This window comes from Sceloporus undulatus, chromosome 2 (genome assembly GCF_019175285.1).
Source record: "Sceloporus undulatus isolate JIND9_A2432 ecotype Alabama chromosome 2, SceUnd_v1.1, whole genome shotgun sequence".
Classification (NCBI taxonomy): domain Eukaryota; kingdom Metazoa; phylum Chordata; class Lepidosauria; order Squamata; family Phrynosomatidae; genus Sceloporus; species Sceloporus undulatus.
This window is the reverse complement of record NC_056523.1, coordinates 325,190,716-325,215,417: the sequence shown is the minus strand read 5'-3', so window position 1 is coordinate 325,215,417 and position 24,702 is coordinate 325,190,716. Positions and strand designations below refer to the sequence as shown.

The 24,702-nt window shown below is 42.1% G+C and overlaps 1 protein-coding gene across 1 annotated transcript in view; it reads left to right on the top strand.

Annotated features, from left to right (window-relative positions):
* PIK3C3 (phosphatidylinositol 3-kinase catalytic subunit type 3) overlaps window positions 1-24,702 on the top strand; it is a 157,635-nt gene that overhangs the window by 26,390 nt on the left and 106,543 nt on the right. Inside the window, 10 exon segments of the mRNA XM_042452907.1 lie at window positions 541-612; window positions 2,436-2,540; window positions 7,087-7,179; window positions 8,326-8,511; window positions 8,877-9,031; window positions 13,935-14,025; window positions 15,455-15,522; window positions 20,248-20,353; window positions 23,517-23,581; window positions 23,583-23,653. Of these exon segments, the coding sequence (XP_042308841.1) occupies window positions 541-612; window positions 2,436-2,540; window positions 7,087-7,179; window positions 8,326-8,511; window positions 8,877-9,031; window positions 13,935-14,025; window positions 15,455-15,522; window positions 20,248-20,353; window positions 23,517-23,581; window positions 23,583-23,653 (1,012 nt within the window).

The window sequence follows — 24,702 nt, the reverse complement described above, 5'->3', positions numbered from 1 at the left end:
GTTGCCCAAAGTGGATGACTGTATGAATGATGGAGGGAGAAACACTTGATTTCTCATAGTCAAATTAACATACAGCTGGCCCTCTGTATCCACAGATTCCTTATACATGGATTCAAGCATTTGCATCTTGAAAATATCCCCCCCAAATATAAAGAAATCTTGATTTTGCCATTTTATATAAGGCACACTTTTTTTTTAACTATCCATTTGATTTAATGGGACTATACTGTGTCATGTGAAAAGGCCCCATGGAAGAAGCAAATTTCAAATAGAACTTCTTGACTGATGGATCAGTTTTTTTAGCCACTACCCATCACTAGTAGTAGTCTGTGCTTATGTGTGCCCACCCTTTGGCAAGGTTGAATTGTCACCTTCCTCCCTCATTTTCCCCATCTGCTCATTTCAGAGAGAAGACAGTAAGGCTTAATAGCTCTGTTTCCAGTCTTGTATCTGGAACATATTAAATTGCATTGACATGTCACAGTGATCTTTATAAACTTAGAAGTTTAATGCACTTTTGTGAATGACTTTGTCATCTAGGACGGCGATGAGTCATCTCCCATTTTAACGAGCTCTGAGATCGTTAAGGTTCCAGATCCCCAGATGTCAATGGTAAGTAATTTTCTTCACAACATGCCAGGTGGGGAGCATGTTTGTGTTGTTGCTTGTCTTAATATGCAAATGAGAATCTCAAAGGTTGATTATGACCTGCATTTTAATCAGTGCTTATTCTTGTTCGAAGGTTTCAGGAGGGTTGCCCTAATACAGCTACATTTAATAAGTTTTTGTACATCCTTGTTATAGCTCCCCCCCCCCACAGCTGGATCAGAGAACTTCTAGCTTGCAGATGGCTTAAATCTAATTCATTGTTTGGGGGGGGGGGATGCTCCACCCTTTGTTATGGGGAATACCCCTGTTGTTGTCCTGCACAATGTTGGGGATGAGCAACATGTGGGAAAAGATGTACCAATGTTTTGTAGAAACCTGTTGGAGATAACTGGAGATGTCTTCAACCCACTCTCTGATATTTCCAATGACTGGAGATAACAGTGAGTATCTTTGTACAGACTCCCTGTTGGTATCTAAGGAGGGACTTTCTCATTGTGAAGATGAGCTATGTGGGAGAAGGTGAACCAACATGTGATAGGAACCTGTTGGAGATAACAGGAGATGGCTTTGATTCACTCTTTGATATTTCCAACCAATGATTGGTGATAACAGGGAGTCCTGTTAGTATCCAAGGAAGGACTTCCTCATTGTAAAAATGAACAGTGTGTGAGAAGGTGAACCAATGCATGGTAGGAACCTGTTGTGGATAACTGGAGACATCTTTGAACCACTCTGGTATTTTCAATCCATGATTGAAAATAATAATAACTCTCCTTACACAGTCTCAAGAATGGACTTTCTCTATGTGGATATGGATATTTAGTCCCTCTCTCTTCATGAAGAAGATAGAAACAGGTGTCAATGGTGTGTCAAATAACATCAGGGAGGGGAGAGATCTGAGACCAATCCCTCTTCCCAGTTTCTTGTGGCTAGAGTTGTCTGTGTGAAAAATGGAGACAGCTCTCCTACCTTTAATAATTGTGTGTCGGGGAATTTCAGCAGGTATTGCATTGTTCCTGATTGTGTGATAAACAATACCTGCTGAAATCTTCTCTTCTACAGACCTGTTAAAGGTATGGGAACCACTTCTGCTTTTCACTCTAGCAACTCTACCTGTGACCCACTGTTTTTGCAGCCCCCCTCCTAACCAGGTTCTGCACCCTGATGTTAGAGAGCTTGTTATCTGTGAGCCAAACTTAAGCTGATAACATCCAAATTTGTGATGCTGCCTCTGTTCAGTTTTAGTTTTTAATTAGCCGTATTTCTTTGCTTTTCATGCTATTGTTACCTGCCCTACCTGCTTCTCCATGTCAGATCAGGCTGTAAAACTTAAACTGAATATAAATTTAATGCATAGCAAAGGTCTGCAGAAGTATTTAGATAGAGAATGGTAATATACCAAATAATCTGTAGCTGTAATCGCTCAATAGTTCTATGATATTGCAGAGCATAGACAGGGGAATAGTCCAGTGACAGTAAATATGTTTGACATGCAGAACAATTTCAGTATCTATCATCCTCTTTTAAGGAAATAGGTGAAAGATTTATAGTGTAAGACTATTGTCCTTGGTTAAATGTGTACGTACAGCCAAATCATAGTAATCCAGGTCTGCCCCCAATCAATTTAAGTATTATGATTTTTTTTTTTTGTGGCATTCTTTAGTGTAAAATTCCAAAGCTGGAGAACTTTTAATTCCTGAATCACCATCTTGATTGTGTTTCCATCTATGATTACAGTGTTATACTTGATTTCTAAAACATTAACTGTATGTGTATGTGCCTTCAGGGCCCCTGTGGAGTTTTTAAAAACAGCTATTCTTTTAAAGGAAAACTTAGTTGAAAGCAAACATCACAAGCTTGCTAGAAGCTTAAGAAGTGGACCTTCAGATCATGATCTCAAACCCAATGCTGCTACCCGAGATCAGCTTAATGTAAGTTCTTGCTTTTTGTTTCTGCTGCACCATTCTTCTTTTTAATGAATGCTGAATTTTCTCTGTGTGTTTGTATGTTAGAAACAAGCAAAAACTTCAGTGAGAGTTCAGCTTGTGGTCTGATTTAGTTACTTATTTAATTTATACCCCTTCTTTTGAAAAGGGGTTCAATGTGACTTCCAAAAGTTTAAAATAAAAGTAAATTAAAATCCTATTTTACAGCTGTTAAAGAAAAGAATTACATAACAGTGTATTAAAACCCAGTTTTAAAACAGTTTAAAGCATTTTAAAAACATAATTATTAGTAACAGATGAGTGTGTGTGTGTCTATGTGTGAATATATCACACTAATTCATTTACACTTTTTTGTTATTGTTGTGCACCTGCAAGCCATTTCTGATTTATGGTGACTCTATGCTGAACCCATCATGGGGTTTTCTTGGCAAGATTTGGTCAAAGCAGGATTGCCACTGAATTCTTAGGCAAGACACATGCTGAGAGCATGTGTTCTGCCCAAAGACATCCAGTGGGTTTCATGGCCAAGTACAGTATCAAACCCTCATCTTCAGAGTCAGCCAAATCTCAGAGCGCTACACTACTACTGCTATATAAGGCCTGGCTGAATAAAAATGTATTCCCTGACCAGTGGAAAGAGAGTAATTCTGCCTTTTCTCTGTCTTCTGTTAGCATTTTGCCATCTTCTGCACGCAGCGACCCTACCGTTTCCTTCTTCCTTTTGCTGCGGACATATCCAAAAAAGCCCTTTTTGTTGTTCTTAACCTCTCTAGCAAGCCTGAGTTCATTCTGCGCTTTAGCTTTTCTGACCTTATCTCTACACATGCTAGCTATTTGTTTGAATTCCTCTTTGGTGATTTCCCCATTTTTCCATTTCTTATACATGTTCCTTTTAAAATTTAGCTGAACTGAAAGTTCCTTGGTCATCCATCCTGGGTTCTTGCAACACCTCCCATTTTTCTTTCTCACTGGAACTGTTTTAATTTGTGCCTTCAGTATCTCCCTTTTGAGAAACTCCCATCCATCTTGAACTCCCTTCTCTTTTAGTATTCCTGACCATGGGATCGCCCCCAGTATTTCTCTAAGTTTACTGAAATCCGCTCTCCTGAAATCTAGAATGCATGTCTGACTATGCCTGGCTTCTCCTTTCCATTGTATAACAAACTCCAGGAGAACATGGTCACTTCCACCTAAGGATCCCACCACTTGCACTTCATTAACCAAGTCATCCTTGTTGGTTAGGATCAGATCTAAAATAGCTGATCCCCTTGTTGCCTCTTCCACTTTTTGGACCATGAAATTGTCTCCAAGGCAAGTGAGGAATTTACTAGACCTTGAGGATCTGGCTGAGTTTGACTTCCAACAAATATCAGGGTAGTTGAAGTCACCCATCACTACTACGTCTCTCTTTTCTGAGTGTGTGGTCATCTGTTCTAGAAAGGCATCATCCAATTCTTCCGTCTGACTTGGGGGCCTGTAGTAGACTCCCACCATAACATCCTTGTTGTTTCCCTGCCCTTTAATTTTTATCCAGATGCTCTCCACCTGGCTTCCAGGATTGATGTCCTGGATCTCTTCACTGGTGTAAATGTCCCTGACATATAGGGCTATTCCTCCTCCTTTCCTGTTTGGCCTGTTTCTCTTGAAAAGGTTATACCCCCCTATTTCCACATTCCAATCATGAGACTCATCCCACCAGGTTTCAGTGATGCCTATTATATCATATTTGCTTTGTTGTACTAGGAGTTCGAGTTCATCTTGCTTATTTCCCATGCTCTGTGCATTAGTGTAGAGGCATCTAAGACCATGTGTTCCCTTTCCTTGCTGCCTGTGCAAGTTCTTTTTCCTCCCACTGTTGGGCCCTTGCACTGTTTGTCTTGTTCCCTCTCTGTCAGTTTGACTATCTTCTCCAGCCTTTTTGCCTTCCAGAATACTGTCTCCCTCCCCCACATAACTCAGTTTAAAGCCCTCCTGATCAAATTCTTGAGGCTATTGGCAAAAATGTTTTTGCCAACTGGTGTGAGATGCAACCCATCCCTTGCCAGAAGTCCCTCCAACTGTCCTTCCAGTAGAAGGGACTTCCATAGCCTTGAAACAGCCACCAAGAAGGCTCCCTCCATTTCTGCAGTGTGGATGCAGTCCTTGTAAGATATATATATATATATATATATAGATATAGATATATAGATATATATATATACACACACACACACACTGTATACACACACACACAAATTTCTTTGTGTCAGCTCAGCCTTCAAGAGATGCTGCCTAACTCCTTTAAGCTCTCCGTAAACTATCAATGGTTTATGTTTGTTCTTTTTCCATGAAACATGCCTTCTGGGGATAAACTTGCAAATATTCTCATCCTCAGTGAGGAACACTAAATGAATCAAGATACCCCTTTGGGGAGAGTGCAATAGTTAACTAGCACAAGATTTTTTTTTAACATTTTGAGGCTTTATAATGAATATATGTCTGTGTTGCAAAAAAATCAAAATTCTTTATTGTGGGGGAGGGTTTATTTTGCTGCAGACTCTTCACAAAAAAAGTCCTGGCATGTGCAAAAACTGTCAAAACATTCACAACGTCACCCAGTGGAGGGAAAACATTTGAGATTTGTTGTTCTTGCACACAAGAATGAAATACTAAAGAAGAATGAATGAAATATGAATGAGAATGAATATGAATGAGAATGAAATATGAATGAGAAAGATTTACACCCCTAGAACCTTTCTAAAATAAAATAAAATAAAATAAAACCCTTAGATAGGTGTCTGAATTTTTGCTCATTCACACACGCTGTTGCTATTGCTTTGTCCTAAGGAGAGCTCAGGGGAAAAAAGCTTTTGAATTCCATTTTTCAGTTTTATAACTGGCATGACTAGTGGTCTGGTAGATTCTTAAAGTTGTAATCCCCCAGATAACCTTTTCCAATCTTTGAACACATATGGTATTCTTGCTTAGTGGGCCTTGTAAAGATTGGCTTTTGCTGATCGCTGTTAGTAATATATATTCACTTGTCTTACAGTTATGGAGCTTCACTTTCACATCCTCAAGCACACAATCACTGCCTAGTCTGTTCTAAAATTATTCCAGGGGTCCTTTCACACTATACCATTATAAAACTCTAAGTTCCCTTTTAACTACCATGGTTCCATCCTGTGGAATCCTGGGATTTGCAGTTTGGAGAGGGGTGTTTAGAATTCTCATTAGGAGAGATCTAGGGCCTCAAGTGTTGTGTGCCCTCAAGTCATTTCCAAGTTATGGTGACCTTAATGCAACTTCATTATGTGCTTTTCTTGGCAAAATTTATTCAAGAGGAGGTTTGCCATTGCCATCCTCTTAAGATTATGATTTATCCAAGGTATTCCAGTGGTTTTCCATGGCTGAGCAGGGATTTGAAACTTGGTCTTCCAGAGTCCTAGTCCAAGACTACACCATGATGGCTCATCAAATTAGTGCCTCGGCAAGCTTTGATCTTCATGCTTCCAAAGGATGCAGCCATAGCAATGAAAGTCAAATCCTTGTCCAATAACTATGCAGGGTAGTGGCACCATTGGTACCTGCCTTTACATCTACATGTGGATATTGTGTCCTCCCACTCAATGTAGTACATGAATAAAATATTTTGTTTATTTAGTGTCCCTATTTTCTTTCACATATTCATGTATAGTCATATTTTAACATTTTATAAATAAATAGCATTGCTCAGATTGCTGCAGTTGTGTGCCTTCTAGTCATTTTTGACTTATGGCAATGCTAAGGCACAGCCATCATGGGGTTTTCCTGGCAAAAGTTGTTCAGAGGAGGTTTTTTTGGGCTATGTGACCATGTTCTAGAAGACTTTCTTCCTGATGTTTCTCCAGCATCTGTGGCTGGCATCTTCAGATTCTGGTGAAATGTCAGGAATAAACTCTTCCAGAATGTAGCCAATTAGCCCGAAAAAACTCACAAAAACCTATGGATGCTTGCCGTGAAAGCCTTTGACTTCACATTGTTCAGAGGAGGTTTGCCATTGCCTTCCTCTGAGCCAGAGACCATGTGACTTGCCCAAAGTCACCCAGTGGGTTTCATGGGTGAGCTGGGAATCGAACCCTGGTCTCCAGAGTCCTAGACGAACACTCAAACTAGTATTCCATGCATTGTTCCAATTAGAACAGTTTTATTTAAGTAAAATCATTATTCAACTTAATGCATGTGAAAATTTACACATAAAACAGTTTGGGAAGAGGAGAAAAGAAAAATCAATTCTAACACACCCCCTTGGGGATCCCAGTCCACCATTTGAGATACACTGATGAAAAGGACCCAGGACTATCCCAAAAAGTGTGAAGGCTTTGGTTTTTGGTGTGGGAGATGAGAGGGCAATATGGTTCCTGGAGCCCAAACATAAAATGTGAGCAGTATCAGGGACAATAGTGTGCTTTCTCAGAAATGAATGTTGTTAGGCTTTTACCAACTCACTCCATTCACTTCAAAAGGAGGGCAAAATATGTTATAAAGAGACCCATATGTGTCTCTTGTTTAGATCATAGTGAGCTACCCACCAACCAAGCAACTAACATACGAGGAACAAGATCTTGTGTGGAAATTCCGATATTATCTTACTCACCAAGAGAAGGTATGTATTATTTATTTTATACCACAGAACTTTTCCTGTGTAATGCCAGGTCGGTTAAAAACAAAACTCATATAATATACAATGTGCTAGAGGAAGAAAATGCTGTCCTGACATGTATTCTGGAAACCTGGTCAAGGGACGATGATAATAATAATAAATTTTATTTTTATACCGCTTTTCCAGAAGATCAAAGTGGTGTACACAAAATTTAAAACCATTTACAAACACATCATAAAATAAATAAAACCAATAACACAATACAATATACAAATCTAAAACAATCATAACAATCAAAACAATACGATAGTAGTGTAACCTGGGCTCAAGCCCTCCCAGCCAGTCTCTCAGAGTCCTAGTCCAACACTTAGACCACCAAACCATACTGTCACTCATTGGAAGAGTTATTCAAAGAATATTTGCAAATGCTTTCCTCTTATGCTTAGAGGGAGTGAATTGCCCAAGGTCACCCAGTGGATTTCCATGTCCAAGCAGGGATTTGAATCTTGGTACCCAGAGTTGTACTCTGCTCTGGTCAGGCCCCTCCTGGAATATTGTGTCCAGTTCTGAGCACCACAATTTAAAAAGGATGTTGAGAAACTCGAGCGTGTCCAAAGGAGGGTAACTAAAATGGTGAAGGGTCTGGAAACCATGCCTTATGAGGAATGACTAAGGGAGCTGGGGATGTTTAGCCTGGAGAAGAGAAGATTAAGAGGTGATATGATAGCTGTGTTTAAATACTTGAAGGGCTGTAACACTGAGGAGGGAGCAAGCTTGTTTTCTGCTGCTCCAGAGACTAGGACCTGGAGCAATGGATGCAAGCTCCAGGAAAAGAGATTCCAGCTCAACAGGAGGAACTTCCTGACAGTAAGGGCTGTTCGACAGTGGAACACACTCCCTTGGAGTGTAGTGGAGTCTCCTTCCCAGCAGGTCTTTAAACAGAGGCTGCATGGCCATCTGTCGGGGATGCTTTGATTGAGATTTCCTGCATGATAGGGGGTTGGACTGGCTGGCCCTTGCAGTCTCTTCCAACTCTATGATTCTATGACTCCACGAATGCTCAAACCACCACACCACACTGGGTCTCATCTGGCTTAGCCTTGGATAAAGAAAGATATGTCATGTAACCATGTTTTTCTTTAACCCCAGGCCCTGACTAAATTCCTGAAGTGTGTCAACTGGGGCCTCCCACAAGAGGCAAAGCAGGCCCTGGAGCTTTTGGGCAAATGGAAGCCAATGGATGTGGAGGATTCCCTCGAGCTCTTGTCCTCTCACTTTACCAACACCACGGTGCGGCGGTATGCAGTTGCCAGATTGCAACAGGCTGATGATGAGGTATGGGAATGCTTCATTTCTCTACATAATTTTCTTATGCTTGAGAAAGATTCCTCTTGCCATTATTGGATATCCAAGATTGCTATTAAGGGTGGACAAAAGATTGCCATTGCTACTCCGATTGCATGCCCTTCAAGGATTTGGCAGGGGCAGTCCTGATTAATCCTCTGCCATTCCACCTTTTTTTCAGCTGCTTTGATACCCAAGTTTCTCTTTCCTCCCACTTCCTCCCTTTGTCCTCAGATTACTTCAGTCACTGGAAACTGAATTCAAAATGGAAAAAAATAGTTGGTGCTAAGTTAACGCAGTAGAGGCAGGGAAGGGCAGAATTAAGTTTTGCCTACTTCTCCATCTTTCTTATCCAGGATCTGCTGATGTACCTGCTGCAGCTGGTCCAAGCATTGAAATATGAAAACTTTGATGACATCAAGAGTGGATTAGAACCCACAAAGAAGGACAGTCAGGGCTCCATGTCTGAGAGCATGGCAGCATCTGGAACAAACGCTGGAGAAATAGACAGGTAGGTGGGAAACCAGTAGGCAAGAAGTTTTCCTAAATGGAGAGTGAATGGAAAGTAGAACAACTTTGACTGGCTTTCCACCAGCCTCTGCACCCTTAAATCCTTTCTTACTTTATTATTATTATTATTATTAACCTTTATTTATAAAGCGCTGTAAATTTACACGGCGCTGTACATACAGTCTTTTTAATTACACAGTTCCCTGCCCTCAGGCTTACAATCTAAAAAGATACCACACAAAAGGAGAAGGGAGTAGCGGTGGGGAAGGGGATGAGGTCCAGCAGTTCCTTTCTACCTCCAAGGCCTGGACCAAGGCAGGTGGACTGGTGGGAGGGCTTGGCTTCATAATGGATGGTTAATCTTCATCCAGAGAGGCAAGTGAGAATTATGCAAGGCCTGGGAATGCTTCTCTGAACAGGATGGTATTCAACTCCGTTTTGAAGCTGGTTAAAGAAGTGATGGCTCTTGTTCGCGGGGGAAGAAGGTTCCAGGAGTGAGGGGCAGCGAGTGAAAAGGGGCAAATCCAAGATGGGGCAGAGGAAATCCTGGGCTGAGACAGTAGACCTTGACTACCAGAACGGAGGGCCCGAGTGGGAAGGTGAGGAGAAAGAAGGTCTGATAAGTAAGGAGGGGCCAGCCCATGGAGGGCTTTAAACGTCGACAGCAAGAGCTTATACTGAATGTGGAAAGAGAGGGGCAGCCAGTGAAGGGATGCCAGCAAAGGAGAGATATGGTCAGAGCAGTTGGCGGATGTGATAATGCGTGCAGCTGAATGCTGAACAGAAATTAAAGGATGGAGGTGAGAGAGGAAGCCCTGCCAGAAAGATGTTACAGTAATCAAGTCGTGAGATCACTAAGGCATGGACCAGGATCTTGGCAGTAGAGGCGGAGAGAAATGGTTGGATTTTGGCAATATTGTACAAAAGGAATCTACAAGCCTTGTCTGTGGTCTGGATCTGAGGGATACACGACAGAGAAGAATCAAAGATAAAACCAAGACTGCGGGCTTGCTGGACTGGTTGAATAGAAATGTTGTTCACAGAGACAGAAAAGGAGTGTGGAAGGGTGGACTTAGGAGGAAAGACAAGAAGCTCTGTCTTGGACACGTTGAGCTTCAAACGCTGATGGCGCATTCACTGAGAGACAGCTGTGATAAAAGACGAAACTTGCTGTTCAAGCCTTGGAGAAAGGTCAGGGGTGGAAAGATATAACTGGGTGTCATCGACGTACAGATGGTAGGAAAAACCAAAAGAGCTAATGAGTTTACCTAAGGACAGTGTGTAGAGAGAAAACAGAAGGGGACCCAGAACAGAGCCCTGGGGCACTCCAACAGATAAGGGAACGGAGGACGAAGTTTGACCACCAGTGACCACTGCAAAAGATCGGCCTGACAAATAAGATCTAAACCAGTCAAGAACAGAGTCTGAGAACCCAAGATCAGAAAGTATATGAACTAGAAGACAGTGATCAATGGTGTCAAAGGCTGCAGACAGGTCAAGAAGGATGAGAACAGAGTAAAGGCCATTAGCCTTGACCCGTAAAAGGTCATTTGAGATCTTAGTGAGAGCTGTCTCTGTGGAATGCCTTGGGCGGAAACCAGACTGAAAGGGATCAAGAATGGAGTTGGCTTCAAGAAACTCGAGACAGCGAGAATAAACAACCCGTTCCAAAACCTTAGAAAGAAAGGGAAGAAGAAAATAAGCTTTGTAATAAATCATGTCCTGAATCTTTCAAATGTCAAGATTTGAATATATCCTGTGGATTTCAAGGGGCTTACTCTCTATCTCTGATATCCTGTTAGTCAGTTATAATGTCAATTCAATTTACAACCATATAACTGTTCCCTGTTCACATTTACAAATGTACAGTAGTACTATTGCCATGATCATAAATGTCCTGAAACCCACCTTAAAAGCCAGTCAGCTGTCTCATGCAATGGAGGTCACTGGTGCAAGTGAAGAGGGCACTACAGGATCATAGAATCATAGAGTTGGAAGAGACCGCACGGGCCATCCAGTCCAGCCCCCTGCCATGCAGAAAATCCAAATCAAAGCATCCCCAACAGATGGCCATCTAGCCTCTGCTTAAAGACCTCCAAGGAAGGAGACTCCACTACACTCCGGGGGAGTGTGTTCCACTGTCGAACAGCCCTTACTGTCAGGAAGTTCTTCCTAATGTTGAGGTGGAATCTTTTCCTGACTTTTTTCCTGACTCTCCACCTGACTTCCAGGATTGATGTCCTGGATCTCTTCACTGGTGTAAATATCTCTGACATATAGTGCTATTCCTCCTTTCCTGTTTTTCCTATTTCTCTTGAAAAGGTTATACCCCTGTATTCCTGTATTCCAATCATGAGACTCATCCCACCAGGTTTCAGTGAGGCCTATTATATCATATTTGCTTTGTTGTACTAGGAGTTCAAGTTCATCTTGCTTATTTCCCATGCTCTGTGCATTAGTGTAGAGACATTGCAGACCACGGGTCCCATTTACTAGCTGCTTGTGGAAGTTTTTTGCCTCTCACTGTTGGGTCCTTGCACTTTTTTCTTGTTTCCTCTATCTCAGTTTGACTATTTTCTCCAGCCCTTTCGCCTTCCTTAATATTGTCTCCCTTCCCCACGGAACTCAGTTTAAAGCCGTCCTGATCAAGTTCTTGAGACTGTTGGCAAAAACATTTCTTCCAACCGGCGTGAGATGCAACCCGTCCATTGCAAGAATTGTTCTCGGCGGCACCATCTGCGAAGCCAGTTGTTCACATCTGCTATTTTCCTCTCCCTTCCTGGACCGTGCCCTTCAACTGGCAGAAGAGATGAGATGACAACCTGTACATCCATTCCTTTCAGGAATGATGTGAATAGTCCCTTCCTGCCAGTGAGCAATTGTGTGAGGAGCAGAAGCAATAACTCTTGTCATCCTTCAGCATCCTGCTTTCCAACACTGCAGAACTCCATTGTTTGGAACAGCTGATTGGCTTTCAAGATGGGTTTTATCGGTTGGATCAGGAGATGCAGGTTCTTGGTCTATTTTTATGTTTTCACAGAATTGTGAGGTGGTTGAATGATTCTGGGAATTGTAATCATTGTTGTAACTGTTACTTACTCATTTCCTGATGTGTGTACATACAGCATATATATGAATAACACTAGGATTGGGAAAGATAGCCGTGAAGGAACTTGATAAAATCCTAAAGAGCAAGTGAGGATTGTCCAAGCCATTGCATTCCCTATCACCTTATATGGATGTGAAAGCTGAACAGTAAAGAAAGCAGACAGGAAGAAAATTAATCCATTTGAGATATGATGCTGGGGAGGAGTGCTGTGGATTCTATGGATGACCAAGAAGACAAACAAATGGGTCCTGGAACAGGTCAAGCCAGAACTTTCCCTGGTAGACAGGATGACTAAGCTGAGACTGTCATACTTTGGCCACACCATGAGAAGCATTGAATGACTACAAGAGACAATGATACTAGGAAAGGTAGAAGGCAGCAGAAAGAGAGGGAGACCACATGCCTATTGGATGTGCTCAATCAAAGAGGCCGTCTGGGAAGAGCAGTGAAGTACAGAGGGTCTTGGAGAAGTCTCATCCAAAGTGTCGTCATGAGTTGAGGTTGACAACAACAAAATATTGTGTGCATATACACATGCGCACATGCACACACGCAAACTTATAAGTAACACCTGTACGTGTGTGTGTATATATGCATACATCAGGAAAACAGTACGTAATACTTAGCTTGTGCTCTTCCATGTTTGAAGCTGGAGTTCTAGAGCTTGGAAAAGAAAGATTTTTTTGAACTTCAGTTCCCAGAATCTCTTAGTCGTGAGTGGATTATGGAAACTTTAATCCCAAACAGATTATTTTACCTAACTTTGTGCAAACATAAATATAATTCCTAAGGAGTAAGTCCCATTGAAATTCACAGGACCAGCTTCTGAGTAAACATGCACTTCTTGTCATTTTTTTAAAAAAAGCAAACACAACAGCCTGCATTGCACAAAATATTAACAGGTTGTTTACAAAACAGAAGAAGAAATGGCAGATGGCTTAAGGGAAATGGTTATAGTTGGGAGATGTTGATTTAGCCTCTCTGCTACTGGGAATGATGAGCTTTTAGGTAGTGTATGTTTTATGTCTGTCACCACTGCAGGTTGGAGAACAAGAGAGATAACCACTGCATATATGGCTACAAGTATTCTGCACAGTTATGCTGAACAGAATAGTGACATGTGGTTTAGAGATTGAGCTGTGAGTCTGAGACCATGGCTCACTGCTAGATAACAGAGGTGGCTGATAACTTCTGTATCAGTTGAGCATTGAACCAGGTCTAGCTTTCAAAGAACTATCCAAGGTGCTGAACTTATTTTAAGTGATTTTGTTGTGGTTGTGTGCCTTCAAGTTATTTCTGATTTATGCTATCCTATGGTGAACTGTTGTGGCAAGATATTTTTTCTTTACAAAATTTGTTCAGAGTGTTTTTTTGCCTTTGCCTCCCTCTGAGGCTGAGAGAGTGTGATGTGACCAAAGACACTTAATGGGTATCCATGGCTGAGTGGGGATATGAACCCTGGCCTCCAGAGTAGTAGGCCAGGGTTCATTGCTCAAACCACTACACTGCACTAGCACCTGTAGAGTTCATCATTTTGGATAGCTCTTTTAACTTTCACATAATCCCAGAGGAGAATTATTGCCTTACTGACCTGGAAGCCTCTGCTCACCTCTGTTAGAGTACTTATTTTTCATATAGTCAGTTGCAAGAAGATAAAAGGGGCCCCTCTGGACAAAACTAAAAGTGTATCTAGCTTGGTATCCTATTTTCCACAGTGATCATTGAGGAGCTTTATATTTCATTGCTTTGAAATCCTTGTGTAAAACCTTTCCCCCTTATTGTATTCTTCTCCCAGTTCTCAGATCATCACAAGTCCACTCCCCCATGTGTCCTCCCCACCTCCTACAGCAAAAGCAAAAGAGTCCGCTGACAGCGAAAGTCTGGAGGTAAGGGATTTGTGTTTTGAAATTCTGGTTTGAACATATGCAGAAATCCTGGTTTGCCTGTACAAATGAAAGAGAGTACAAGCACTTCCTTGCCAACCAGGAACTAAGCAACCAAACTTGGCAGGGTGGGGGGCATGAGTCTGGAAATGCTGGTCTAGATAGGCAGAATGCATAAATTTACTTAGGTGCATGCGCACACACACACACACACACACACACACACACACACTGATGTGTGAAAACTATCTTCTCTCCAGGTTTCTCTGGAGCTGGGACATTTTTAGGGTGCGAGAAAGGCCTCCCATTTATATCTGAAAGGGCCTTTTGTCCTTCTGATGAGGGAAAACCAAGTAAAGTTGCATCCAGATAAGACAGAGGTACTTGCTATAGGAACCCCGAAACTGGGTATGAGATATATTCACTGATCCTAGACGGGGTCACACTTCCCCTAAAAGACTGTGTTCGTAGTTTGGGAATGCTCCTGGACTCATCCCTTCAGTTGACAGCTCAGATAGATGCGACGGCCAGGAGCGCTTGTTATCAGCTTCAGCTGATATGCCAACTACGACCCTACCTGGGACCGGGTGACCTAGAAACAATAGTACACACTCTGGTAACCTCTCGATTGAACTTCTGCAATGCACTGTACATGAGGCTACCCTTGTACCTAACTTGGAAACTTCAGTTAATCCAAAACATGGCAGCCAGGTTGGTTGCCGGAAAATCAAGAGGCGACCATATAAATCCAGTTCTGAAATCTTTACACTGGCTGCCAATTAGTTTCTGGGCGCAGTACAAGGTGTTGGTAATCACCTTTAAAGCCCTACATGGCTTAGGTCCAGCTTACTTAAAGGAACGTTTCCTTCCATACAATCCACCCCACACACTCAGGTCCTCTGGGACAAATTCACTATAGACTAAGAAGACCAGACTTGCTGTAGTTACCCAGAGGACCTTCTCATCGGACGGTCCTGAACTTTGGAATGATCTACCAGAAGAGATCCGTCACATAACATCTCTTGAGGCCTTTAAAAAAGCCATCAAGACAGATCTCTAGTGGCGGGCATTCCCAGACTAATACATGGGCCCTCTCCACTGTCCCACAACTATGCCTTCTTTGACTTTCCCTTAAACCGCCTCATTGCAATGGGGATTAAATTTTAATGTAATTTTTATTGCAATTTTAATAACTGATTTTATGCTGTTGTATTTTAAATTGTGGATTAGGGATTGTGTTATTATTTGTCTATGTTATATTTTGATTGCAACCCGCCCCAATCCTCCAGGGAGAGGCAGGCTATAAATAATAATAATAATAATAATAATAATAATAATAATAATAATAATAATAATTTTAGGATTATTATTATTATTAAATGTTGCCTTTTCTTTCTCTCAACCCTAACCTTTTTTAACCACTTTCTTTCAGCAAGACCTCTGCACGTTCTTGATATCCCGAGCATGCAAAAATTCCACCCTGGCAAACTACTTATATTGGTAAGTATGGAGGTAAGATTCCTGCTTATTGTTGCAGAAACTGAATTTTATACCTCTGAGCCTAGAAGGGGTTTCAACAACCTCTAGTCCTCCTGATAATTTGCTTCACAGTTCTGTTTCACATCTTCTACATGCATTTTTCCTGATGGGCCAGGAAACAGGGGAAGAAAGAAAATGATATAGGTGATAACCGTCCTTTTGGCTCTTGCCACACCTGGGTATCTAATGAACCACATTAGAGTCACACTCTTTCAGCCTCAGTGGATGGCAACAGCATACTCGCTCTGGCTCCCTCTACCAAAAAAACCTCTGAAGTTATCTACCAAGAAAAACCCTATGATAGGTTTGTCTTAAGGTCTCCATAAGTCAGAAATGACTTGAAGGCACACAACAACAACAAAAACAGCAGAAATATTACACATCCTATTAAAACACCCTTCTGCCCCAGTTCGTTAACAGATGAAGGACAATCTAAGCTAAAAAAAAAATCTTTGTTTGCTGGCAGATAGGCAGAAGAAAGGAATCCAAGCTAGGCTTCTGTAGAAGAGAATTCCACAGTCTGGGAGCAACCATGAAGAAGACTGTCACCAAATGTGCCTGGGACAATAGAGAGACAGAGAGAAACCCTGCCCTTGAAGATCTTGAAATTTAAGCATTCTCATATAGGGAGATAAAGTTTTTCAGATGTTGGCATTTTGTACAGTCAGCATAACTTTCGACCCACTATATTTCCCGATCCCTCTTCTAGATAAACGTTTAATGGTGATCTCGTCCAGGTGATCACTCCAATAGAAGGGGAGCCCATTTTATATAGCTTTATGTACATCAGTAGAGGACAAGGTCTTGGAACGGCAGCTATGAAGAATCTTGACAAGATCTTGAAGTATAAAGGTATATCACTGAATTCTCAAGTTAGGATTATCCATGCTATTGCATTTCCCCTTTCAATGTATGGTTGTGAAAGCTGGACAGTGAATTAAGCTGATAGGAAGGGAATCAGTTCATTTGAAATGTGGCACTGTAGAAGAGTTCTACAGATACCACGGACTGCTAAAAGAACAATAAATGGCTCCTAGAGCAAATAAAGGTTGAGCTCTCCCTAGAAGCCAAGAGGACTAAACCACACGATGAGATCATACCAGAGTCATGAGAAGACATGACTCACTAGAAAAGATAATAATGCTTGATATGGTAGAAGGCACTAGGAAAAGAGGAAGATCATATTCCAGATAGAGAAACTCAATCAGAAAAGCCGCAGCCCTGAGCCTGCAATCCCTGAGCAGGGCTGTTGATGACAGAGTGACTTGGAGGTCTCTCATTCACAGTGATGTATTTAAGTTTCAAGTCAGATCACAAGTGTCTACCTTCAAGTCTCAGGTCTTACACAGTACTACACAGAATGAAGTAGTAAGCCAAGATATTAGCATTCATTTTGTTGTTGTGTGCCTTCAAGTAATTTCTCACTTGCAGCAACCTGAGATGATCCTATCACAACATCTTTCTGTAGCCCCCACCTTTTCCCAAATTGCTCTCTTTTTATGGAGAGGGGGATGGATGGAGAGAGCAAGTAAGGGAATCTGCCAGGAGATTTAAATTAAGTTGTTGTCATGACAAATCAAGGGAACATGAGGGCTTTGACTGAACTGCAGTTAGAGAGGGCAAAGTGTGTGTTTCTGTGCATATATGTAGGTGAGTGGGACTGAGGGAGAACCCTGAAGGACTGAAAAGGGAAGGGTACTCAAGGAAGAAGGAAGCCTGTGTGGAAAGGAGATCTTGTAGCACTTCTGAGACTAACTGAAATAAAGAGGTTGTTAGCAAAAGACTAACACAGCTGTATCTTTGAATTCTATCTGTGTGGAAAGGAGTTACACAAGTGTCAGACTGTGCACTCACCATCTCACCTGCCTGGCTGCCTTCCTTCCTACTCACTCTCTCTCTCTCTTTCTTCTTCCTCTGCTCTGTCTGGGAAAGATGGTTACACGTCAGCCAGCCATTCAGAGACAGCTCAGCTACTTGCCAATCCATGCTGGCTTTAGAGGAGGAGGAGGAGACAGGCAGGCAAAGTCCTGTCCCCTTGTCCCTTTAGTCTTTCCGAGCTCTTTTCGACTTCTTGATTTCTTTGTTGTTGTCTCTGCCTCCTTCTCTCCCCCTCCACCTCAGCTTTATGTGCCTTGTGGTCTGGCTTCTGGGTATCCTCCTTCACTTATTTTTCTGTTACCAAACCTCCCCCACCTATTTGTGGTTTTGAGCTCTGTTCGAATTGCTTGGGAAGGGTTGTCTCTTAAGAACAGCGACAAAAGCAGGAACAGCAACAAAAAGATTTTCTGTATCACCCAAAATCTACAGCCAAACAACCGGAAGAGAGGGAGAGAAGAAGAAGAAAAAGCAAAGAGAGGGGCCAACTCAGCACACATGCACACACACACACATATGAGGAAAAGGCAGCAGCAGCAGAGGCTGAGGCAAGGCATGACTGGGTGGAGGTGGGAGTGAAAGAAGGATGAATGTGTCATGTTACTGAACCAAGGCGCCCGAGTCAGTTGCTAAAAATGTGCAAGTCATGAGTTGAGTTAGGCAGTCATTTATTACCAAGTCTGAGGTCCAAAACACACCACAGAAATAATCCAGTTTGAGATTGCTTTAAATGCCCTGGTTCAATGCTAGGGAATTCTGGGAACTTTAGTTTTGTGAGACATTCAGTCTTCTCTGTCAGAGGGTTCTGGTGCCATAATGAACTAAAGTTCCCAGGGTTGTCAAGTACTGAGCCAGGACAGTTAAAGCGATCTCAAACTGGATTATTTCTGCAGTGTGTTTCCAACCTGAGTCAAACCACTCGAGTTTACATCACTGCTATTCATGGGGTCACCATAAGCTGAAGTCGACTTGATGGCAGTTAACAACAACAACTACAACATCAAAGGTTGAGAGGAGTAGCCAAGGCCAGTATTCCCTATACTCTGGTACACTCTACAACTGATCCCTGTCAGTCTTAACATTCTGCATTCATTCATCTGTAGACATAATAGAGTCCAGCTCATTTAAAGTACCTCATTGCTGCCTGTCTCCATTTGGAAAATAATTGGCTTTGTATTTTCTCTCTCTTTTGCCCCTTACTAAAAGAACTAAGGCAGAGGTGGATTTCTCAGGTTCCTGTTTTCATAAAAATGCATGCTAGACTTTTACCTTCAAAGCCTTTCCTTTTCTCTTTCAGGCTGCAAAATTGGCCAATTTATTATTATCCCCCTGGTCTGATCTTCTTCCAGATGATTTAATTTCTCAGTTCCAGAGTCTGAATGTCACAGCTATAGTTCCAGCACTTGCAGCTATAAATTCTCAGGTCCACTAATCAATTGTGTATTTTGGCTCACCTGGTTCAGCAGAAGTTGGAAATAATAACATAATAAAATTAAAAATAATAAAAAGATTATAGTGGTAGTGAGACATAAAGTGATGGAACACATTTATAATACTGAGAAAGAAGCTATTCAACCCATTGCAATGGGGAAGAATGGGAATATTTGTTGGCATGTTCCTTCAAGTCATTTACAACTTATGGTGATCCGCAAGGCCAGCCTATCATGGAGTTTTCTCAGCAAGATTGATTCAGAAGAGGTTTGATATTGCTTTCCTCTTAGGCTAAGAGAATGTGACTTGCTCAAAGTCACTTAATGGGTTTCAGTAGCAAAGCAGGTTTGAATCCTGGTTTCCTGGAGTCCTAATTCAACAAACACACAAACCACTACACCATGCTGACTCAACTCTACCTATATGCATCCATAAAGAGGAGCTGGAAAATTGTCACAGTAGTGGTGTAAATCATTTCCTGCTTTCTGAGGTTTGTAATCTGTCGAAAAATTTGTGTTAACAGTTTGTATCACTGTTTATGACTATGTTACAGTTTTATAATTGTACTAGATAAACTCATCTAGGAAAGATCATGTAGCAACCCTCTGTCTGTTAAAGAATTCACATTGAAAGCATACAGCCTCCATTGAAAGACCTCGAATGGAGATGGTGGTGGATTTCCTTTTACTGAAGGTTTTTAAGCAAAGTTTGAATGCTCATCTGTCAGCAGTATTCTCTCTGTAAATCCTTGTACTGGCAGAGGTCAGTCTAGGTGTTCCTTAAGGTACTTAATATTTCTCTCATTCTGTGATCATGAAGACTAGTTTCATCTCCCTATCTAGTGTCATTCCAGTTTGTTGTTCTACACTTTGTAGACCAGAGGTGGAAAACCTACCAGTCAGAGGGCCTCATTGCCCCACCAGAGACCCCAAATGCTGTATCATACACTAGGACATAAATAAAATATTTCCCCCTCGAATGCTTCTAATGCCCTCTGAGAGGGCAGTGGACATTTGATTTGTAGTTCAGCATCTGTATTAAACAAGTACTCGCCTAGGCTTAAAATGGCACCGTGTGTGTGTGTGTGTGTGTGTGTGTGTGTGAGAGAGAGAGAGAGAGACTTCTGTTAATCACAAAAACAGCTTTCGGGCCACACTTGTTCTGTGGGCTGCAGTCAGCCCACATTTGGTGGAAAGGCTAAAAACCTGACATTGTTCAACATATGCTGAAAGCTGCAGAAGTGAAGCCCACGTATGATGCGGCCTCACTGTACTATATATGCTGTGACTTCATGCCATCGTGTTATTTGTGACAGAGCTGTGCAATGGTTGATCTACCAATAGCTTTAAAGGTTGGTATTGTTCTTCCATTCTCTTGAAGGTATGTGATTGTGGAATGTGAAGACCAAGATACTCAGCAGAGAGATCCCAGGACTCATGAAATGTACCTGAATGTCATGCGGAGATTTAGTCAAGCTCTCCTAAAGGTAAAGACTGTCACTTTTTGGAGGGTAAAGTGTAGAATGAAGAGGGATAGCTTAGCTTGATCATAACAGGTGCAGAAACTGCACTGACTTCTGGGCTACATTCTGGGCATACCACTTCTCCTTGGGGAGTGCTACCAAGTTTTGGAGAACTGTCTAGGAGAGAGTTTTGGAAGCAAATACTTTTGTTCTGGTGGTCTTCTGAGATTGGTTTTATTTGCTTGCTTCTGCTGCTTAGAAAGTATTATCTATTCATTTATTATTTTGATTTGATTTCTGTCCTTTCTCCCAAAAACTGAGACTAAAAGCAGCTTTTAATAAGATTTTTTAAAAGTTGTGGATAAAAAAAAAAAATCACATATAAATAACAGCAACAATACAGTAACTAATTGTAACAGTAGTAGATGGACAAATAGAATCACGACAGCACAATTACAAAAAAGTAAGACTGTTTAGAACATGCCACATTATCCAATAATGTTTTACTGTTTCTGGGTTTTTTGAATAGAATTCGAATCTTGTTGTTCACAGCTTAAGTCAGCATTAACTCATAGACTATGCATTATGCAACTGTGACAAAATTTGCACTGCAACCTCTTCAACTGCCATGGCTCAGTGAGATGAAATTCTGGAATTTGTAGTTTGTACAATATTTACCCTTCTTTGTCAGAGGGCTCTGATGCCACAACAAAGTACAGATCCCAGGATTCCATAGCATTGAGCCATGGCAATTGAAACAGTGTCAAATGTCATTATTTCAGTAGTGCAGATTAAGATTGTGAGATAATATTAAAAGTAATGTTAAAACAATCAAGAAAAAAGTGTAGTAAAGGCTTTTTCTTCAGAAAGGAGATAGTTGCGAAAAAAGTAAGATATTTTTGCCTGCTGATGAATGGACAAGAAGAAGATCCATCTTAACTTCTCTTGGAAGCAAGAGGCCTGGGAGCAGCCTGTAAGATTCTCTAGTAGAACATCTAGTATGTGTGTGTCTTCAAGTCACCTGTCAATTTATGACAATCCCATAAATTTCATAGGATTTTCTTAGAAAAGGAATACTGATAGGTGGTTTTGCTAGTTCCTTTCGCTGAAGTATAGCCTACAGCACCTGGTATTCATAGGTCAACTTGAAGACGCACAACAACAACCAGTTTGTAAAACCAAGATGTTTTTATTTTGTGCTCTTAATCCTTAAAATTCTGTCTCAAGAAAAACTGGGTACTCGCAAAAAGTTTACTTTTACAAATTATGTATTTTTGGTTTATTTTGGATAAGGTATTTATGAGATAAAGGATGAAGATCTCTGGCAGAAAATAGAACCACCTGCCTATTTAAAGCTTGAAAATTCCTCTGAGTTGTCTCTTCCTAAAATCCAAATAATTTAGCCATCCCATATGACATTTTAGTTGCACAGCCATGAGGACTGGAAATTTGATTTAACTTTCTGTTTTGTTTTCGAAGTGGCCATGCTTGCACTCTCAAATTACACAGTACATTTTAGAAGCATTAAAGTTGGGAAACAATTTCAGTTCTAAAAATATCCAGGGGTATCTGTTTTAAGCCATATAGCAAAGAATACAATAATAAATTTTTATAGTACCCCGCCCTTCCAAGCGTCAGGCGGCTACAAAATGCACCAAAGTGCACCAGCATACAGGTTAAAAACACACATAATATACACAACAATACTTAAAAACAATAAAAAAAACCCCTTAGCCCAACCTCAACGGCCACGAGAGAGGAGGGAGGCCCACAGGATATTTAGTCGGGGAATGCCTGATTAAATAAGGTTTTTGAGACCCTTCCTAAATGGGGCCAGGGTGGTAGATGAGCGGAGCTCGTGGGCAGCGTGTTCCAAGGGCTGGGGCAGCTGTGAAAGGATCTCTTGGCAGTAACAGCCAACTTAGCCCCAGGCCATTCAGGAGTTGCTGCCAGATGTTCTGAGGGTGCGAGGTCGGAATGTACGGGGAGAGGCGTCCTTCAGGAATCGGGGCCCAAGCCATTTAGGGCTTTATAGGTAATAACCAACACTTATATTGAGCTCGGAAGCGGATGGGCACCAATGGAGATCTTTAACACAGGTGTATATATGGCTGGTCCTGGAAGCACCAGTGACCAGCCGCGCTGCCATTTTTGCAACCATTTGGAGCTTCCGAGTTTGGTATAAGGGTTGCCCATGTAGATCATGTCAATCCAGTCTCAAAGTTACCAGAGCGTGTACCACATTTTCAAGGTCCCTCTGGGCCAGGTATGGGCGCAGCTGGCGAATCGCTTTTGCTGATAACAGGTACTCTGACCTCGCTTCAACTGAGCATCAGGTGAAGGACGAGTCAAGAAGCACCCCCAGACGCGCACGAGTCCTTCACGGGGAGCGTGACCCCGTTCAGGACAGGTGGAACCACCGCCATTCCTGGACCAGGGGAACCTATCACTAGTACCCTCCTCCTTTTCCTCTGGATTCAGTTTGAGTCGTTTTTTCCCTCATCCAGCCCATTACTGACTCCAGACAGGCCACGTGAGGAAGACTCCATCCCCATTCACTGCATCAGTCAGAGACATAGAGAAAATAATTTGGGTGTCCAGCGTACTGATAAACCCGCGCCCATGTCTCCGGATGATCTCTCCCAGCGGTTTCATGTAAATGTTAATTAGCATGGGAGACAGAATGGCTCCTTGAGGACCCCCGGTTTAAGGGCCCCCGCTGGAGCACACGTCCCCCAGCTGCCACCATCTGGGACCTCCCAGAAGGTAGGACGGAACCACTGGAGCGCAGTGCCCCCGATTCCCCACCTCAGCCAGGCCCCCAGAAGGATACCATGGTCTATGGTATCGAAAGCCGCTGAGATGTCCAAGAGTATGTCTCACAGAGTTTTTGCTTCCTGGGTGGTTTTTCTTCCGCACCTGGAAAACTTGATTATTACACATAGGAAAACCTGAAAGGTCAGATAACCAACCACCTGCTCCAGGGAATTGTCATTTTGAAGAGAGAGTTGCTGAATGCGCTGTTGAGATCAAACAGAAAAACAACAACACCCTTTTTGCGTGAAAGAATGAAATATATATCTGCTACCTTCAGAGAGCCTTTTGATGCAAGCCTACTTGAGCAGCAGAAAGAATAATTTTTTGCATTTTGCCCCCTTCTTATTGCTAGGGTGGATAAGTCTGTCAGGGTGATTGCGCTTCTTTGCTGGCAGCCCAACAAACCTTTGTCGATCGGGTGGTCCATCTAATGAAGCGTGCAGCGGAAAAGTGGAAATCGAAAGAAAAAGGTAAATAGTATAAAACTGTTTTCCCTGCTCTCTTTCAGTTCCATGTCCAGATGCAAGTGTGGCTTTATTTAGGGTTGCCAGATGAGATCTGGGAATTGACTTGTTTTATCGTTAATCCTTAATAAGATATGGAAGCAGAAGAGGCACTATAAACTCTGATAAGTGGAAAGAAACCGGTGTTCGCTCTCTAAAGACCTTAACTTTAACTACAGCAATAGCAATAGCAGCTGTCATTTATAATACATGCATACCACCTAGTAATCTCTAAGCGGTTTGCAACTGTAAGCTAATTTCCCCCACAGCTGGGTACAACATTTTAGCGGTCCTAGGAGCATGCCAGACTGGTCGATCCTGAGCCCCCTGGCTGGGATTGAACTCACAACCTTGGTAGTTGGTAAGTGAGTGGCGTAGTACGGCATTGACTACGGCACCACCAAGGCTACAGCCAGCTCTTCCCAACATGGTATGTTGTGGGAACAAGAAAATCGGCAAAAGTAGTTTGCATTCTGCTGGGAAGAGGCTTTTGACAAATCCTAGGCCTGTTCTCTCAGGCCATTTGTTATGGGGGCCCAACAATTATCTTTTCCAGTGTACCAGTGCCCAGCACCATTTTCTGGCCATTGGCGACAGTTGTTTCTTCTTTTCGTGGAAACTTATCAGGGACCACCATGGCATCACTAGTGTTGGTGTCACCTGATGTGTTAACTCATGGTATCTCCCTCCACCATTGACCCTCCTTCCATACAACACCATATAGAATCCTTGGCATGTTTTTCAGTACTAATGTTACTCATAATTGTGGTTCCCATATATCAATTGGATGTAATGGCAAGAGCTGTGAACTAGCCAAATGAAAACTACAGTGGGTGCCATCGGTTACGAAATTAATTCGTTCCGCGGCCGCTTTCGTAACCGAAAAGCATTCGTAAGCCGAATTGCCATAGGCGCTTGGGGAAAAGCCGCGATTCCGTGCGAAAAGCCGAAAAAACACCAAAGTTGTTCGTAACCCGAAAAAACATTCGTAACCCGGAACAATGATTCCCCTATGATTTATTTTTCGTATCCCAAATTTCGGTAACCTGGGTT